Here is an 18,947-nt window from a genome sequence, read left to right as displayed (position 1 = left end):
GTGGTTTAGAGTCAACTTTGAGTAGATGCTGTAAACGGATTCAAATAGAAACCCACCCTCATCTCGCTCTGTAATTTCACAGGGCACTATCACAAATTATTCCCATAATCAAGGTCTTTGGGGAATCAGTTGGGTTATGTATTGTAACGGTTGGCTGCTAATGAATGAAGCTGCACTAGGAGGAAACATTTTTCATATTATTTTTTCTACTGTGGATTTGTTAAGCGAGTTGAACAAAAAACAAGCAAAAAACGCTTCTATTGATAAATTCTGTCAAAGACTTGGTTTATCACCAATACACCCAGTGGTGCGTGTCATGCAGCGTTATGAGTAGGTGACTTGCCCAGATGTTCACAGGGCCGTACTCGCCGAGATGAAACCAAATGCATAAAAGAAAATCTTATTTCTCCTCGAGGTCTGCAGTGAAGCGTGCACGAATCAGTGGGCGACGTGGGTGATAATTTATAGATTTGTCTCGAGGGAAGCATTCTGTGAGCGTACTCGCAGATTATGAAACATGACAGGATTCACTTGGCCCAAACATGACACACTGGTTTTGTAACCAAACTGTTCTTCTACACCCCAGCGCCTATTCACATACAGCACCCAGTTACCGGTCCTTCAGATGATTCCAGTGATATGTGTGTTTGTCTTTGACACCTAAAGAGACACTGTGGCCCTCAATGACTAACTGACAGGGAGTGTTAGAGTGGCGGTGCCAGCAGCAGGTGGATGGTTTGGGGTCTGTGGCCTCAGTGATAACTTATCAGCCACCCCCCAGTACTGAGCGAGCAACCCCAGCCCTGCTGCTCAGCATAAAAAGTACACAGACATGTATACACTAGTATTAGGCGTTTCTTACATAAATGGTAAATGGCCTGTATTTGTATAGTGCTTTTCTAGTCCCTAAGGACTCCAAAGCACTTTACACAACCAGTCATCCACCCATTCACACACTGGTGATGGCAAGCTACATTGTAGCCACAGCCACCCTGGGGCGCACTGACAGAGGCTGCCGGACACTGGCGCCACCGGGCTCTCTGACCACCACCAGTAGGCAACGGGTGAAGTGTCTTGCCCAAGGACACAACAACCGAGACTGTCCAAGCTGGGGCTCGAACCGGCGAACTCCCAACTCTTGAGCCACGATCGCCACGATAACCTGTTAAGGCAAGAGTCTGTTAAGACCCTGAATTCAAGGTGTTTCTTTGCACAGAACAATATGCATCTTGCGTTTTGTCATAAAATTGTGCCAGAGAGCTTTGCCTGTGTGTACTAATTTAACCCTAATAGGGCAATGCTGCTGGGCAATGTGTCCATTATCAAACAGCCTGCCCTGTTTGTTTTTTAAAGCCATATTCCTCTAGAAAAACAATCAAATCAGCTCCAAGTGTCTGAATATTAAAATATTAATATTATATCAACTTAAAAAAATCATTCTTTAAGTCTGTTTTAAGTAAATGCATGTACCCTTGTACTTATAAATAATTTTAGGCATTTAAATTTTAGTTTATCTGGATTTCTTTTTTTTATTTCCTGCTTCTCCACTTGCTGTAGCACAAAGGTCAGAAACTACAGAGAGGTAAGCCAAAAACGAGGCTGAGGAGTCAGTGCACCTAGATTGTTAAGTGCTTTGTGTTTGTTCAGATGACAATGCATTCAGCTGGTTAACACAATCACAGACGTTCTTACACAGCACGTCTTTGAATGCTGTCCCTCTAGGGTTTTTCAAAATAAAACATAATGGCACCTTAATATGTCACGCACTGTTAGAGCTTAAAGTGAAAAAGTAAAAGTCAAACTAGCCCTTGTTTATTAAATGTTCACAAGTCCCTCTTAATTCCTTTGTAATATATTTTTACAATTTTGTCAATCTAGCCGTGATCTCGTCTTTACTTTGTTAAAGTAAATTTGACTGGTAATAGCCTGATCCATTTACTGAAGTAAGAGTTTCAATGTTGGTGAGGAAAATGTGCATGTGTGCATTTTTTTCTTCTACTTCACTAAAGGCAGAATTCACCTCACAATCTACATGTGCTCGGCTTTCTTTGGCCTACATGGGCAAAAATAAAACACGCAAAGGGCAGCGACATCATGAAACGTATTGTTGTCTTCTGATTTCTAAACACGTTCTCTGTTGTTTGAGACCTTTGACATGAAAGTGGAAAACTGTAAAATTGAAACAAAAATCCCCTTCTGCACATTCAAACAGAGATGAGTAATGAAAAGTACAAACGTGACCTCGTGTGTCCAGTTGTGCTGTAGCTCGTCTAAATATAAAAGCAGCCATAAGTGGTGCACTTTAGTTGAATGTTTGTCACTTATGCGGAAAAGACGATTTGCATACCCGCTATGTACTATTACACTGTCAAAGTGGAGAACTGCCAGCACAAAGACACCATTATACCAGGGCAGGGGAGTACAATAACCTCCCACAGCAGGCCTTGCTGTGGTTAGCTCAGAGAGCTGAGGATTCAAATTACTTAAAACAAAAGCCTTCATAAGTCAAACAGAATAAGTCACGCATTTTTTTCTTTAGAGTTTTAATATGGTAATAAGAATTATGCAAATACAAAACAGACCCCTGAAGCACAAAACTAAGGTATAGCTTTACTTTAAGAATAATAAAAGAAGAATTGTCACACAGATACCGTAAATCAGATTTGTGTTTGTATTTACAGCTGGGAGAATTCCCTTATTAGGGTGTTTACATATGCCAAAACCTGAGTGATTTTATCGGACTTCACACAAGTGCCCAGTCAGCACAGTAACACAACATGTGGATGAAACGCAGGTAAAATACACAGGAAACTCCATTCGCATGACAGCCAACAACACATATGTACAAATAACTGGCAATACAAGGAAGCGGGCTCGTGTCTGAGTATTCACAGGTGCCCGTCCTGTTATGTCACACTAGTGTGGGCACCATGCCAGAGTTGAGGTGGTGCGTGTAGGGTAAGCTGGCAGAGGGATGGATCGGGGACGGTGTAGGCATGAGGTGAGGCGAGTGACTGTAGGTGAGGAGAGTCCCGGGGCCGAGGGAGAAGGGCCCACCGTTGTCGTCCAGGGAGGGCGGCTGAGTCACCTCCATGTACGGCTCCAACAAGGCGGCCTTCTTGCTCTTCTTGTTCTTGCTGGAGACTTTTCTGTTACGTGTTTGAATTCCATCCTTCTTCATGGTGAGAGGCCGGTTAACCTGTAGTGAGGAATGAAGGAGAATTTTTTTTAATTAATTAATTTTTTTTTAATATTTACCAGGTGTTTGTGGATTCATCTGAAATGACTGACTCACGTTATGCAGTTTAAAGTAGAGTCCGCAGGCATTACACACAGGTTCCCCGTTGGCGTTGCGTCTCCACAGCGTTGTTGTGCTTGTGTGACAGTTGGCACAGAGGGTACCTGCGCGCTTGCTGACAATCTGAGACACAGAAAAGGATATAGTCGAGCTTTTCAAACTACCCTGGTAACGACGGATTATTTGTTCGATGGTTTACAAAGGAGGCAAACGAGGCCCGTATCAGCCTGTCATACCAGTCTCTTCTTGGGTCGGATTAGAGGTCTATTTTGGCCGTTCATCTTGTGGTACAGTCCACAGGCATTGCACAGGTAGTGGCCTGTACCATCCCGGCGCCACAGAGGGGTAGCTGTGGCTCCACAGTTGACACACTCTCTGGCCTCTGTTCAGAGAAATAATGACAGTTTACAGAGTGTAACATATGATGGATGAATGTTTCTTAATATATTATTTCATGTGCAAAGATCTCAGTGACACATTATATAATGGGCAGACTGTTATACTCAACATAGAACAAAATGTTTTAGTTTCACAACTCTCTCTCTCTCTCTCTTGTTTTTGGAACTTGCAGATGCTCAGTTGTTGTTGAAGTACAGATGTTCGAATTTCTATTTTGGGAGAGCTACAAGGGTTGAAAGTTTATTCAAATTTCTTGTAAATGTAACCATCTACAGTTCCATGAAATCTGCATCTGCTGAGAAAAATCTGATAATTTCCAAAACAGCCACCAACCGTCAAGGCTGAACTTTCAGAGCATTTTCATTTTATAGAATATTGTGCCAAAATGGTCCACCCAGGGAAAAGAAAAAGAGGCACCTGTCAATATATCCTCACCTGGAGTGGATATCCTCATCTTGTTACGGAGTTTAGGGGAGTACGAGGGGTTGATCCAGGCTCCGGGGCTGGAGTAGAGGGCAGCGGAGCTGTAGTCCTGTGGGCCACTCATGTATGAGCTGTAGGGGCTTAGCATGTGTGGGTGGGATGATGGAGTGTACACGCTGCCAGCTGCAGGAGTCAGGTTGAGAAAGCTGCTGCTGGCCCCAGACCCCCCAAGTGGGCTCAGGCGCTCTGCCTTGAGGGCCTCCTGAAAATGGGGACTCTCCCTGCCCTCTCTGCCCGGAGACGAGTATCCATCTCTGGAAGTGGTGAAAGAGGAGGTCACTCCAGGGGTGTAGAGGGAGGTCGGGGTGTGCGAATGCAATGGCGTCTTAGTGAGAGGGCTGCTGCTCCAGGTGGAGACTGGGGGGTTGTAGGGCGAGCTCAGAGAGTGGCTGGGCAGCCCATCCAGCAGCTGAAGGTTGCTGAGCAGGCTCGGTGAGTTGAACATTGGTCGAACTGTGGAAAGAAGAAATAAGAGTCAAATCACAATTTAGAAGGCGAACTAGAGGATGGATTTGTTGGGTGACGGCTTGGAAGCACTGACCAGAGCCGTGTCGGTAAGCAGCTGGCGCTCGACTGAGGCTTGGGGTGGAGAAGAAAGAGGGCAGGCTGGTGTAGTCAGTGTCCTGGCCGGTGAAGAACGTCTCACCCTCTTCTCCCGGAGGCAACAGGCCAGAATCAGAGGAGAAAGCGGCCAGGGGGTCTGAGCTGAGCAGGGATGGAGACACCCAGTGGGACTGCTCTGATGAATCTTCCATGTTGGCAGGTAAAACAGCCTGTGGCGAGTATAGTGAGAAATCTAAATTGTTTTTGCTGTCAAATGCACCAACCCAGGATGAAAAGATCTAAGCTGTGCACAAGCCTCATTTTATACGAGTCATTTATTATTCATTCATGTACTCTTTGCACTCTACACCCTTACACTAATGCATTTGTCTTTACAGTTAGCACAGTTTAAAATGAATATAAGGACACGAGCATCGATTGACTTTGTTTTTAGGTGTGTGGCTCTCAGTCTTTATGGAGACATGTTGTCAAAAGGTCTTGACAGAGACACCACCAAACTCCTCGCACACTGGAGGTTTGCGACTCTCTTAATTCAGATGAGAACGAGAGAGGCCGTGACTTTGATTGAAGTCGATGCATTATCACCGAGCTTCTCTCTTCACAACAACCAGTGCAACTTGAAGTTATCAGGGACAAGATCTCTCGACAGCATGCTTTTTCAAACTTCCTTTTCTAGGATCCTCATTTGACTGCGGCTGAAAGTAAAAACTAAAAATAAACGAGTCTATAAATGTAGCGACACAGCCAGTGACCAAACGGTTACCAAGTGGCCCCACTACAATAGGTGTGCCAGTTAGAGGAATGCAAAAGATGTGCCCATAGGGATGACTGGCCGTGTGGACAAACAACACAGCAGCGCACACAAAGTGTAATGGTGTTTGCTGGCAGATTTTTTTTCTTTTCAAGTCAGAGTGTTAACAGCAGTCTCTGTCACACTCTCACTTATTTGTGTGATTAATAACCCTTTCTGTTTTTGTTTTTTTGGGGGCGATTCAATTTTTATCAAAGAAAAACGCAAATTTCGAGCAGATTTTTAGAGCTTGAGATGAAGGCCCCTTTCTGAAAACTGCTTTAAAAGTCGAATCAAAAACAAATTCTGCTCCAAAATACCAGCAACGACGTCCCACAGCATCATAATGTGCATTATAAGAACAGCGGACGAGGCCTCTCCCCGCGCCGTATCTTTAGAGGGAAGAGAAGAGGAAAGAGAAGAGACTGATACTGGCTGATAAACTCTGAGAAAATCTGATAGACAGCATTATTATAATGCTAAATATATCCAGCCCCACTGATACTACATGAAACTAATCTCATCTGATTAATAGAAATCTGTTTGATGAGAAACGCAACAAGCGCAGTGACACAGCGGGGTGAGGCGGCACGTTGTGGAGGACTGATCAAAAGAGACAAAACTAAAAAAGAAACAACCCCAGAGGGATAGATGAAATAATTTGAAACTCACACCCAGCTGCTCATATCACAACACAATTAATTACTTTGAGTGTTATGCCCCTAAACTCCAATGTTAATAGATTGACATTATGCTACTTGCATTAAAACACACTGAACATATATCTACCGTGTAAAGCAGTCGACTTGTTTTTGATATGGATGTAAGCAACTTCAAGCTGAACTCGTGCAGTGGGCGAATTAAATTAATATTATAATTCATCTCTATCGTTACATATACTTGTGGTAATTATTGAAAATTCAATTGAAAATAATGAACGGAAAACAAAAAGTGTCACTTTCACAGAGAAGGAAACAGATTCTCTGTTGCCCTCATGCAAAGTTCTCGCCTCTCGTATCTCCACAATTCACAGTCTGCCAAGCAATAAATTGCCTCAGATGATCGTAATTCTCGCCAGTGAAAGTTTCACATGCACAATTATTCTTAACCAACAAAACTAGCCAGCTGTATTTAACGAATCAAGCTGGTTACACCAGGTGTTTGGGGTGGAAATATGAGAACAGAAGGCAAAGTCCCGACTGGTCACCTACCTGAGTGGACGCCACCGACGACTGATGGGTGCAGTGAGCCTTTAGAGCCGAAAAATATATGCAGCCAGGTGGGAGGTGGTGCACAGCTGGACCTCACTGTAGGCTGATGGCTACAACTAAAAAACTTCTCTAACTACCAGCAAAGTTTAGGGCTACGAGACAGTCCGTGGGAGGGGTTGGGGACAAACATTTTTTTAAAAGACACACCTCTTTGGTCCAGAGAGAACGAGCTTGTGTGGGGCTTAGATGTTACATATGTACAGGCATGAGTTTAAAATCACATTTAAGCGTGTCATCTACAGATATAAATAATGTAATAAATATTTGTGGCATCTGGAGCGAAAGGTGAAGGTGCTTTAAATCTTAGTTCCTCTGCTCTTCCTTTATGGCTGTGTGTGCTGCTTGTGTAGTATTGATAACGTGTTTGTATCTCTGATGATTTCCACAGAGGAAGCACCGTATATAAAAAGCATATCAGGACCAAAACCAAGGCCAGTATGAAACAACTACACGTAGTCGATAGGAATCATCAGATCCATTGCACATCATATTTTGTGTGTTATATTGTCTTTTTCCAGATCTTAAAAGAAATGCATATACTAATGCAATATAAAATAAACTCCGCTTCCTGCGGTGTGCATGCAGGATGGACACTTTTTTTGTCTGTTGATGAAATGTGCATACAGCCCCTGATAAGACCAAGCCCACATGGAAAAGAGTTTGACAGACATTTGAACAAAGCAAATATAAAATGCAAAGACACAATTTCTTTGTGGTCCAGCAAAGCTTAGAATGGAACACAGTAATGCAAATCGGCGAAGACGCTGCAATCATAGGGAGAGATATGGTCTGAGCACGGCCTGGCTGCGCACAAACCCGACACTGTCGAAGTCATTTGATAGTCAAAGCAGCTCCCCAACTTTCCTCTCTCTTTGTTCATTTACAGTTTTCAGGGAAATCAGGGGAGAAAAACAGTTGGGAAGAATTGATGCCTTTCTTTTTTTCCTTTTTGAAAAACAAAAACAAAAAACCACACTGGGTTTTTTTTAGGAATGAGGCAGATAAGTTGAAATGCGTCCGACAAGGCAGCGATGGCTAATAAGTGGTATCAGTTAGGCCAGATGCAAATCAATATATAGGTCATGGCAACTGTTACACAAAAATTCTAACTAAGCCTTTCATTTCCCTAAACGTTCCACACACAGTATCACCGGTTGCTGTGAAATTAGTATCCTGGAACAACAGAAATAAACTGTTAAAGTAGTAAAAGTCAGTGAAGTCAATGTCCCGGGGACCCATAAACAGTTGGATATCAGGAAAAAGCAGAGCTGTAATAAAATGTCCTCCTCATCACCTCCGTATAACTTCTGATGACACCTGTGTCATGTTTTCTTTGTTGTCACGTAGATAAGTGAAGAAGAAACCTGCTCTGTTCGCACCTGTCAGTGTTTTTTTTGTTTTTTTTCCTTTTATGAGATTTGTCAAAAGGCTGCTGTTGGTTCAATAATAAGACTAAGAGCAAGTGATTATACTAAATAAATAACCAAGCAATACACACACACACAAGCGGTGAATACTGTCTGAGTTATTATCTGCTCTTCATCTACCGTATAAGACCAATTCAGATTCTTCCAGGAACATTTACACTAAGGCTGTTGGTAATACTATTTGCAAATACTACTTATTGTTCTGCAATGCAATAGAGTACCAGGTAAAACTTTAAAATTCGATTCAGGATTCTGTTATACAAAGCTTAAAGTTTGTCTGACATCATCGTGTAATCAAGGTATGATAATTTGTGCAGTGTAAGCCCACTTCAGGCAAAGCTGGATAGGCTCCAGCTTGTGCTATCAATTTATTGTGTTGACAACTTAGGTTTGTCCCCTCTAGGTTTTCCTTTTTAATGGCAGTTATGGCACAGTTAAATGTGAATGTGCTGGATGTGAAACACTGTAGCCTGGGTGAATGAGAGCAGTAGTACCAGAGTGAGATGAGGTCTCTGTGGCAGCGTGGACAGCCGGGCAGGGATGTGGCTGCCGCCACAGTGCGAGTGTGCTGCTCTGCTCTGATAAGAGGTTATCAAGATGAAAGGAGGAGGCCAGGAATTACAGGCCCGCCGCTTACTGTCATAAAGCGGTACAGGCATACTGTCAGGGTTACAAGGCCCTACAGCGTGTAAGTGGCTGTACTACATAAATCACGCAAGGCAAACACACACACACGGACACAGTTTTCTTCTTCTGTTGACAGTATCTCGACAGAGACAGTTTGAACTAACGCTGGAGTGTCTTGTCGGACAGTTAGGAGGTTGCTCAGGGCCTTCGTAGCTGGATGACAGATGACATTGTGTGTCAACAGTGGAGTATGAGGACAACTTTCAAATTCCCAAGAAACAGGCTTCTGTGAAGGCGGTGGTCTTATCTCTGCAATGCAGGGCTGCAGCACCACTGCTATACCCAGGAGGATAGCGCTCTCTCTTTCTCCCCCCCCCCCTCTCTATCACACACACACACACACACACACACACACACACACACACACACACACACACACACACACACACACACACACACAAATGTTCATACAGTCTGTTTCTGAGGACATTTATTGACATGATGGTTTCTCTAGGTCCTCAATACAGACTTAACTAAGTGAATAGCCTAAAGCTGTTTCTGACCAACACCCATAAACCTGAATCTTGACACTCACACACCTTCTGTTTCTTTCTTCTTTCTAAAAGGTGTGAAAGAAAGGAGGAGCAGACCGGGGTCACATCCAGAAGGTCCTCACTTTTTCAAAAAGTCTTCACTCCATGGTTGTACACATCTCCATTACTTTCACTGTGATTGAAATAAATGTTTAGGCACTTTCTTGGCACCCAAACAAGCGTGGACTTTGTGCAGCAGCACAGCGTTATGAGTGTGTCTCCATCCATTGTCTAATAAAGTTAGGCGGGCACTCACGAGTGCCACTCACAGAGATACGCTAGTTTTTCTGTTGCTGTTTTTTTGCAATCTCAGTGTTCTGCTGCACCTCTGACAGTCACTACAGGACATAGATATGAAGGAATCTCAGCATTGTGTCAAGTAGTTGAGTTTTTCTTTTCTTATAGGTTTTATATTCTGTTTTTAACTGACGATTGCACAATTTTTTTTACCCCTCTTATGATCACAAATATAAATTCTGCATTGTTTATATTTTCTGTGTCCGTGTGTTTCAGTAGTAAGTACTACTTCCTACTTATTATTGTTTATATTTTATATATGCTTTTATGTTAACCTCTTGATAACCAGCTTCCAATTTAGCTCATACATTAGGATAAATAAGTAACTTTGATACTAGACAAAGAAAAATTGAACTCTACCTCATCTGTCATTAATCTAGAATCTCATTTCTAAAGGCAGGCATCAAGTAAAAAAAAGTGTGATAGTATTGGTTTGAAAACACAACATGTTAGATGTTGAAACTGATCAATTGTATTGAGTTCTAAAAATGACCGGGAAGATTGGGATTAGAAATGAGTACATCAGGACGGCTCAGCTAGAGATAGAGTTCAAAGGAAAGCTCAAAATGGTCTGGGCATGTGGAAAGTATGTAGCAGATCAAGCCGACAGGCAGGTTGCTGGGGATAGGGTGAGGTGGAAGCAGATGATCTGCTATGGTGACCCCTAAAGGCAGCAGGTGGAAGAGCTGAGGAGACAAGTGACATAAAGCAAATGTTGCTCATTCGTGCCTGATAAAGGATTTCGAGGGTTTCAGCTGCTTGACTCATATTTTTGCTTCATAGTGCACCAGATGTTTTCAATGGGTAGATGAGGGATTGTGACTGATTGCATGGCCTCACTGAAAACAATCAAGGCCTTCACAGAGGCAGTTTATACATCCAGTGTGCGCTGATGTGCCCCATACTATCACGGGTACTGCCTTTAACCGTGCTCTGATAACAAGCCAAATGATTCCTCTACTCTCCAACAGCAAGGACACAAAGTCCATGATTTTCAAACACAATATCAGCAAAGAGAGACCAAAGAGTTTACACTTTGCCTCAGTCCATCTTATATGAGGTTTCTGGATCATGTTCATGTATGCCTCTATGTCTCTGTATGGTGGAATTTCACCTCACATTTGTGGATGCAGCAAAAAAGGTTTACTGACTGTGACTTTCTGAATAATACTAAGATGGGATTTCCACTTCAGCATCATGTTTAAGATCAGCATTGTTTTTTGTTCTTCTTTACGCAGAGATTTACTGAATCGTTTAATGATGCTGTTTAGATGACGAAATTCCCACATTCTTGGCCATTTTATTTCAAGAACCATTATTTTTAAAGTGTTATTTTTCATTCTGTAAGACCCAACAATGACACTAACTGTATACTGAGTTATGGTAATTATTTCACCTCATTAACCTCATGAATCATGAGATTTTCCGTTGGCTTTTGGCAGTGAATTCAACATATTCTTATGATGATTGTATGATTGATGTATATATAGATAGATATATATGAACCTGTCCTCTGGTTACTGTAAGGTTTTTTTCTTGCACTAACCTGAACACTCAAAAGTGAAACGTAATAAAAGATGGCAGAATTTGATTACTCCAATAAAAGGAAACTCTGAAACATCAAAGTACAAAGTGTGAGTAAATGTCAGCATTTTAGCCTTTCTGATATGTCTCCTTCTTCTTTTAGCCTTTTTTTTTTTACATTTAATTAAAATATTGATGATATTTTAACTTTCATTAATAACTTTAACCTCACAATTAGTTAAAAACACTAAACTGGTCATTTAATGATTATTCAAAGCAACCCTACCTCATGGCTCTAAGCATATCTGTCCGAGAAGAAAAATAAACCACCTGAGGTCTATACTGCCCTCTAGTGGGGAATAAAGGAAGGGTTTTTTTGTTTGTTTTTTTACAGTTTTGAGCATTTCATTTTTATTTTTATGTATTTTAATTTGTTTAGTGAACATTTGATGTACTGATGGGCTGTAACAATCCCATTTTTGAGATTTATAGAAAAATAAATCTTTACTGTTCACCAGTGTAATCATTATAGTTTGATCTAAAAATAAATAAATAAATAAAAATATTTAAAACAATAATAATAATAATAATAATAATAATAATAATAATAAATGAAGGGCCGCTTTCCAAATGTAGAATGTAAAGTAGAATGTAAAGTTTTATTAGTAAAGCCGAACAGTGATCAAAAACACTGATCCATTACAGAGCCTATAGGCTACCTTAGGGCTGATCCAGTTTGGAGTCACTGATAGAGTCACTCAGGTGATCTTCAGTGGAAAATATTTTGAGGTTCAGTTGCTTTAAATTGTTTCAGATTATTCAGTGACTGAATCTGTGAACAATCTGTGAAGATTAGTCTCACCTTCACTCAAATATTCCCATCATATCCAAGATCGAGCTGTGACAGACATTTTTCCATCACCATCAGTATGTGGTGCGTCTAAAGTTTTACACAGACGAGTTTGACTGAAACAGTCATTGCTACAGTAAATGTTTCAGAAGAGCTGACTGACAGTCTGACAGCTACTCTCCACAGAGCCACAGAGATGGAGACTGTGGATCTTATACTGGGTTGATTAGAAATATGCAACGTCATGGCTGTATATACCTGTATATCGAGGAGTAAATGCCTGTTTAATGTTAAGTACAAAAATAGAACAAATTAGCGTCTAACTGGGATTTCAGTGCTTGTAAAAACGTCAACTTCTGCAGATTAGTTCACTCCCCTACACAATGACTGCGATTTTATAAATGAGGAAATGATTCGAGGTGTCAGCCAGGTGATTCAGGTGCAGCAAGAGGGGAGGAGTCAGAGAGAAACTCAGTTCGCTAATTAAAACCTGCCAGCGAGCAGGTTATCTGACCCCAGTTACTGACTCAGAGTTGAAGTTGACTGTTTTTCTGGAACAAGAAGATCCGGAGTTTCCTCAGCTCAGGGTTAACAAACTCAGAGTTGTTCCTGGAGTAGAGCCCTGTTGCTGAGTCTGTGGACCTTTCATACAGGAATGAGGAGAACGCGGCTGTGTGCCAATCACCTGTCATGATGAGGTGCCTTCAAAGCACAGCCACTTAATTGGAATTTTGGACATTTAGTTGCAACTTGCCAGCAGTGTGGTAAGAACAAAAGAAAAAAAAGAAAGAATATATTTAACACACGGAGGAAATCACTTGAAAACTTTAAAACAACAATAATAATAATATTAGTATTTTAGTTATTTTATCTTAATTTCTAAATCTGGCTATAGGCGTGTGACACGTCCAGTCATTGAAGGCGCATATTTCTAGGGACCCGTGAAGGCATCGGCAGCGTGAGCTCTCGTGGGTTCATACCGGCTGGGCCAAACAATCAGACATGGATATGAGTGACAAAAAGGGTCCTATTACACTGAAAATAATCCTCATAGGAAACTCTGGGTGAGTTAAAGGGGCATTTAAAGGTTCTTATTAATTCCGCAGTTCCACCGATACTTGTTTCACTTTCATTTACTCCGGCTCTCTTTCTGTTCATAGTTTAAGACATAATTCCAAATTCTCAAAAGTGTGAAAGTGTGGGCTTGTATTTAACGGCGCAGTGCGATGCAAGAAGAATAATGCGCCTGTCTCCGGTAAAAGAGCGAGAGGTCTTCATTTTGTCGATTTCCACTAAACATGTGAGTGTTTACTTAGGGTGGGAAAATCCTCCGTCATGAACAGATACGTGAATCACCGCTTCACCAACATGTACCGGGCCACTGTGGGGACCGACTTCCTCTCTAAAACAATCAGCATAGATGGGGACACAGTCACGCTGCAGGTAATTCACCTGTGCATTTGGCAGTGAAACAAGCCCCCACGCACCCAGGAACAAGACATTCATGTCATATAGGATGATTAATCCCATGTTTCCCACTGTGTGTATGTCAGATCTGGGACACAGCAGGCACAGAGAGGTTCCAGTCTCTGGGTACACCTCTGTACAGGGGAGCTCACTGCTGCATGCTGGTGTTTGATGTCACATCCAAGGCCAGCTTCTCTGCTCTGGATGGGTGGAGGAAGGAGTTTTTGATCCAAGGGGAACCCAAGGATCCTTCTGATTTCCCTTTTATTGTACTGGGCAACAAAACGGATCTGAGCGACCGAGAGGTTAGTCAAAGTCCTCTTCTTTCAGTCGGTCTCAGTGAGGCATCTCCAGGTTTACCACACACGTGGCTCAGTACAGTTTTATTAAATGCAGATTTGTTGGAACCACGACTGAACTATAACATCATTTTTGTCTTACCTGCTTTCCGGCCTGGTGCTGTAGTGGGAACCTACTAAACCTAAGTGTGATCACTTAGGTTTAGGACCTTTAGTCTATATTGAGCTACCTTGTTATCGGGTTTGTTATCAAATTGCTTCAATTTTGCCATTCTGTGTGTATGCAGTCACTGGGCACTTTTAAATGTACACCTTAGCTTAGTTTTGCCTTTAGAACTGCCTTAATTCTTCATGGTGTAGACTCCCCAGGTGGTGGGAAAAGATTCCTCTGAGATTTTGATCCACAGCCTCACACAGCTTCTCCAGATCCATGATGTGAATCTCCCGTTTGACCACATCCCCGAGGTGCTCTGTAGGATTCCAGTCTGGTGACTGTGGAGACCATTTGAGTAAAGCAAACTCATTGTTAAGCTCAAGAAGCCACTTTGATATTTTTGAGCTCTGTGGCATTATCCTGCTGGAAGCAGCCATCTGAAGACGGTCATTAAGGTATAGACGTGGTCAGCAACAGTTCTCGGGTAGGCTGCGGTATTTAAACCATTCTCAGTTGGTACTAAGATGCCCAGTGTGCCAAGAAAATGTGCCCTCTCACCATTACACCACCAACACCACGACCATCAGCCTGAACTGTTGGTAGAATGGAGCCATGCTTTCATGTTGTTTACACCAAGAGATTTCTCTTTTCTTTCTGAAATACACTTGTAAATTACACTCTTGCAAAGGAAATGCAAGTCACAGTGAGTGTTAGATCAAAAGTGAAGTCTCTATTAACATTTTGTATTCTTCTGTTCTATTTTTGGTGTGAGCGCACAGTAAAGTAAGCTGCGTCCAGGGTAACCAGGTGTCCTACTTTATGTGGAGGCTGCACAGCATTTTTTTTTTTTTATCTCTTGTCCCTCAGTCTCACATTTTGATTGGTTCTGGTATTCAAAAGTCAACACTGCAGGAAAGATACGTGAAGAAAGCATGGGTCAAGTGCAGGTTAACCTCACTGTTCTACTGCCTACCCAAGGAGGAAAACTGTAAATCACAATCAGTGCAGATTTTACTGGAATTGGATGGAAACTACCACAAAGAGAAGATGCAATGAATCTACAAGAAAGCCTGAAAACTACTTGAAGTCGGTGGAAGAAAATTGTCAGTTGATATTATTTTGATTATTATTCAGTTTTGCAGAATGAAGAAAGCTGATGCAAAGTGACACACTGCATGTGACTCTCACAAGGAAGTGGCAGCTCAAAATCAGATGTGACTATCTATAGCCACATCCCGACTCGGACCTAAAAATGATTGACGAAGAAGCCAGCAGCTGAAATAACAGTGTACCCATTTAAGTGTTATTGGGATAGAAAGAGAAACTGTCTAAACGATATTTAGCTTTCCTTTGTGCTTATTTTATTTGGTTAGGCAGAGTTGGGACATTTGAATTAAAATAAAATACAAAAACACAAGCTGAAGTCTGACAGAATAACAGTTAACAGTGACTACTACATTACGTATAGTAGTCACTGCACACTTTGTAGAGATGCGAATGGAAATCCCTTTGCAAAAATATTTTATGCCTGTCAAAGTGTTGTCTTTGGGATTTTTAGTAGATTCTAGTCAAGAAATGTGAACAAATGTTTTTAATGACAGGCTGCTAGTAACGGAGCACCTAACAATATCATTTGAAATGGGTTTGCTATGTTTTCGGTTATGTGAAGACTTCATGCGTTGAGTTAGGTGGATTTATTTAATGCTTGAATGATTTGTAGATTAGTGTCTATGACTGGATTGAACAGAGGGAAATGCAGTCAGTGTAGAAAGAAAAACTTTGAAAGACCTTCAGAAAGCCTGAAGAACTATTGGTCAAGATCACTGGCTCACTAGGAGCAAATATAAAGAAATCAGGGCTGTGTTTGTCCTTTATATTCTTAATGCTAAGCCTTTAATCTGTATAATCCATGTTTATTAACTCTTACAAATCAGATGCCATCTCAGGATGGCTCTCAGCATGACAAAAGTGACCATTGTTTAGTTTGACGTGTTCTGGTCACCACAGGCTTTCCAAGCCCGCTGCTCGTGAAACTCAGTTTGCCAAGAGGCCCATCCTTTAGATTTGTGTGTTTTATTCCACACATTACTCTGATCCATCATGTGAGTAACATTTTGTTTCCTCTCAGGTGTCTGACAAGCTGTCCCGGCAGTGGTGCGAGGAAATTAGAGCTGAATACTTTGAAGGAAGTGCCAAAGAAGATCTGGATGTAGAGAAGCCGTTTTTGAGAGCGGCTCAGCGTGGCTTACAGCAGGTGACTCAACTTGTCTTGTGTTTACTTTTAATAAACACACACGCACAAAAGCCTATTTTTTTTTTTATGTTTAACATGTTTATTTTTTGATGATAAAAGATACATTACTCCCTACAGTACAAAAAACACACATTGGAAAATACAGGACATTTCCAGATAACCTGCAAACAGCCGAGAGAAACTCGCAACACCTGTGAGTGCTGAGAGGCGCACTCGTCCCAGTGTGGAAGGGGAAAGTTCAGAGACCTCGGCACTGCTGATGAGGACCTATCTAACGAGGGTGCAAAAATAGTGACCCAGCAAAGGTACTGTGGAAGGAAAGGACACAATTGTATACCACATGGAGAGAGGAACAAACTCATTAAATGTTTTTTCTTCTTTTTTTCTTTTTTTTTCTGAGAACCTTCAGCTTATGGTCTAACTTAAGGCATCACTACTAAAATACACTGCTTTTTTGCATGCATGTCTAGTTTTGTTCAACAGACACACCGACACGCACAAAATTATGAATGCATATGAAGAGAAAGTTTTCATTTCTAGAAAGTAATCGGGAGAAATCACAAACAGAACCCGAGGCACGGGCCAGAGAAAAAGCGGCAAACCCGGGCTCTCATCTTCGTGGCCGTCGTTACCATCACAACTGAATCCACTCTTACAAAGTAGATATACACTCATGTCCAGTCAGAAACCTCCTCCCTGTACAAGTTTTGTATTGTAATGAACCTAGCAGTGATTCGGACTCCTACAGTGAATCAGCTTGACAGAAGCAAATTAGGGAGACTATATATATTTATATATATATATATATATACGTTTCTTTTATAAGCAAAGACACAAAAGGCAATCAAGAGATGACCAACATGTAAAAACAGTTTGTTACAGGTAATTATATAAAAGGCCAAGATGTTTCCTTTTTTTGTTTTGTCTGTTTTTTTTTTTTTTTTTCATTCTTGCTCTATGAATGAACTAATTTACAAGTGAGTACACTCCAGCTATGTAAGCTTTCTTCCCAAGACATCGCCGTTCAAAAGACATATGGGTTTTACATGTCACAGTTAGCTCGCACACCATCTGTAGTCTGGAATACAGAGCCGTGGAAAGGAACAAAAGATTTATTAAATGGATTTACATACATCAAATAGGGGAAGGGAAAATTATTCTACTGATAATTTGCCATTCTAAAACTTAGACGTGAGGACAGCACATTCATAAGCGTAAAAAGCATAGGACAACTGATCGGGATATCATGGAGGGGGAGGGGAAAGGATGGAAAAGATCTGATGTTGGTCTTTTCTAAGCCTCTCCTCCCCCTTGTGTTTCCATGTTTGGCAAATGAAGCAACACAAGTATCGAGTAGTAAACAAAGTAAAAACTCCTCTCCCTGGGTCCACATCAAAAGTTCCCTTCAGTCCTATAACCTCTGCGGTTTCTACTTGGAACAAATACAAAAAGTCTTTCTCACTTTCATTGCCATCTGTTAACAAGAACATACAACCAACTGAAGATTTCTTTTTTTAAAATAGAGTGGCAACCTCAACATTAGCCACAACATCTTCCCATGAACACAAATTATTGGGATGAACAACAGTTAAAAAAAACTGATGTATTTTTTTTTCTCTTAAAAATGCACACAACATACACATACACACAGAAGGAAAAAAGCTTAAAAAATACAAAAATAAACTACACAAAAGATCTTCTGCATCATTGCTTGCTAATTTTTTGGGAAGATTTTTTTTTTCCATGTGTGCTGCAAGTCTCAGTCCTAGCAAAGTCATTCGTTCTCTACAAATCTCTTCCTTTTGCCATTCTTCCAACATGTTGGCCACCAGTCCTCATCTTGGGGTAAAAAGCGCACAGTGATGACATTACCAGGAGACTGGAGTCCAGTACGATGACTGTACAGACTTGGTTCTCAATGAAGCAAATTAGTTTTGAGCAAAATAATAATAATAATAAAAAAAAAAAGTCCTCCTTCACAGAGGACAAGTGCTTTATTTGATTCCATACCGATTTTTTTTCCTCTCATCTATACTAATGCTTCCACAGCCTTTTTCAACACTGTACATCATTCCATGTAGTCTCTCTCTACATCCCCCCCAGAATTCCCCAAAAACACAGGAAAAAGAAAAAGGGTAACATTGCGCTCAGGCTGGCTCCCAGTTTGTGAAAGATGTAAATGCTTCTCTATACTGTTCCAACTATTGAAATAAGTCAAAAATAGGTGTTAAAAGGATGGAAGGGGATGTGACTGAAAAAGATAATGTGCTTCTAGGTTTGCTCTAAAAATAGTACGACCAACAGAACGAGGAGGAAGGAGGGTTTTATCTACAGAAACATCTCTCAGATCAACTTTCGTCTCGGCTTCATATGGTTGTTCTGCCTCCATTGCCGTCTCTGTCTGAGACATTTGGGGAAGTGGATGGAGGATGAGGTTAGGATGAGGATGAAGAGGAGAAAGGGTGAAGGTCAGTCTTCTTGATAAAAAGACAGCGAGTGGGGTAAAAAAAAGACCAAAAGAAAAGACTGGGAGGGATCTCCAGGCCACCTCACTGGTCCGTCCTTGCTTTCTTTGGACCAGTAGACTTACTGCAGGAGAACACACAAAACCAGAATAAGTGCTGGATGTTTTATTCATCGATGAAATGTT

At 41.4% G+C, this 18,947-nt stretch overlaps 3 protein-coding genes across 11 annotated transcripts in view; 1 reads left to right on the top strand and 2 right to left on the bottom strand.

The window, feature by feature from the left end:
- Positions 1–2,513: 2,513 nt before the first annotated feature.
- gata1a (GATA binding protein 1a) lies at positions 2,514–6,855 on the bottom strand. Its single transcript, XM_086291514.1, has 6 exons — positions 6,746–6,855; positions 4,722–4,953; positions 4,133–4,633; positions 3,535–3,680; positions 3,296–3,421; positions 2,514–3,199 (listed from the first exon to the last, which is right to left on the bottom strand). Exons 2-6 carry the CDS (start codon positions 4,933–4,935, stop codon positions 2,912–2,914), a joined length of 1,275 nt encoding a protein of 424 aa, XP_086147640.1. The 5' UTR covers positions 4,936–4,953; positions 6,746–6,855; the 3' UTR covers positions 2,514–2,911.
- A 5,810-nt stretch (positions 6,856–12,665) lies between these two features.
- Positions 12,666–18,035, top strand: LOC147330005 (ras-related protein rab7). Of its 2 annotated transcripts, none has more exons than XM_086291512.1 (5): positions 12,666–13,187; positions 13,440–13,566; positions 13,677–13,895; positions 16,172–16,297; positions 16,415–18,035. In XM_086291512.1, exons 1-5 carry the CDS (start codon positions 13,126–13,128, stop codon positions 16,499–16,501), a joined length of 621 nt encoding a protein of 206 aa, XP_086147638.1. In that variant the 5' UTR covers positions 12,666–13,125; the 3' UTR covers positions 16,502–18,035. The 2 variants fall into 2 exon arrangements, with proteins under 2 accessions (XP_086147638.1, XP_086147639.1); XM_086291513.1 differs by lacking the exon at positions 12,666–13,187 and adding an exon at positions 13,211–13,378 and having other exon boundaries at positions 13,467–13,566.
- The window catches only part of hcfc1a (host cell factor C1a), a 13,241-nt gene continuing 11,681 nt past the window's right edge, over positions 17,388–18,947 (bottom strand). For all 8 annotated transcript variants that reach the window (XM_086291500.1, XM_086291506.1, XM_086291505.1 and 5 more), the window contains one exon: positions 17,388–18,886. In XM_086291500.1, coding sequence (XP_086147626.1) covers positions 18,847–18,886 — 40 coding nt within the window. In that variant the 3' untranslated portion in view covers positions 17,388–18,846. The remainder of the gene's footprint in view (positions 18,887–18,947) is intronic.

Source organism: Aulonocara sp. 'chitande type north' Nkhata Bay, linkage group LG5 (genome assembly GCF_057382095.1).
Source record: "Aulonocara sp. 'chitande type north' Nkhata Bay isolate Kocher_YH1m ecotype deep benthic linkage group LG5, A_spYH_male_GT1.1, whole genome shotgun sequence".
NCBI classification, from domain to species: domain Eukaryota; kingdom Metazoa; phylum Chordata; class Actinopteri; order Cichliformes; family Cichlidae; genus Aulonocara; species Aulonocara sp. 'chitande type north' Nkhata Bay.
Note: the sequence above shows the minus strand (reverse complement) of the source record. Positions and strands in the feature narration are given on the sequence as shown.

Coding starts and splice junctions, on each gene's coding strand:
- gata1a (XM_086291514.1), bottom strand. CDS start 4,935: ATGGAAGATTCATCAGAGCAGTCCCACTGGGTGTCTCCATCCCTGCTC. Junction 3,681..4,132: donor GATGAGGATATCCACTCCAG/GTGAGGATATAT, acceptor TTCTCTGAACAG/AGGCCAGAGAGTGTGTCAAC. Junction 3,200..3,295: donor TCTACTTTAAACTGCATAAC/GTGAGTCAGTCA, acceptor TCCTCACTACAG/GTTAACCGGCCTCTCACCAT.
- LOC147330005 (XM_086291512.1), top strand. CDS start 13,126: ATGGATATGAGTGACAAAAAGGGTCCTATTACACTGAAAATAATCCTC. Junction 13,188..13,439: donor ATCCTCATAGGAAACTCTGG/GTGAGTTAAAGG, acceptor GTGTTTACTTAG/GGTGGGAAAATCCTCCGTCA. Junction 13,567..13,676: donor GGGACACAGTCACGCTGCAG/GTAATTCACCTG, acceptor TGTGTATGTCAG/ATCTGGGACACAGCAGGCAC.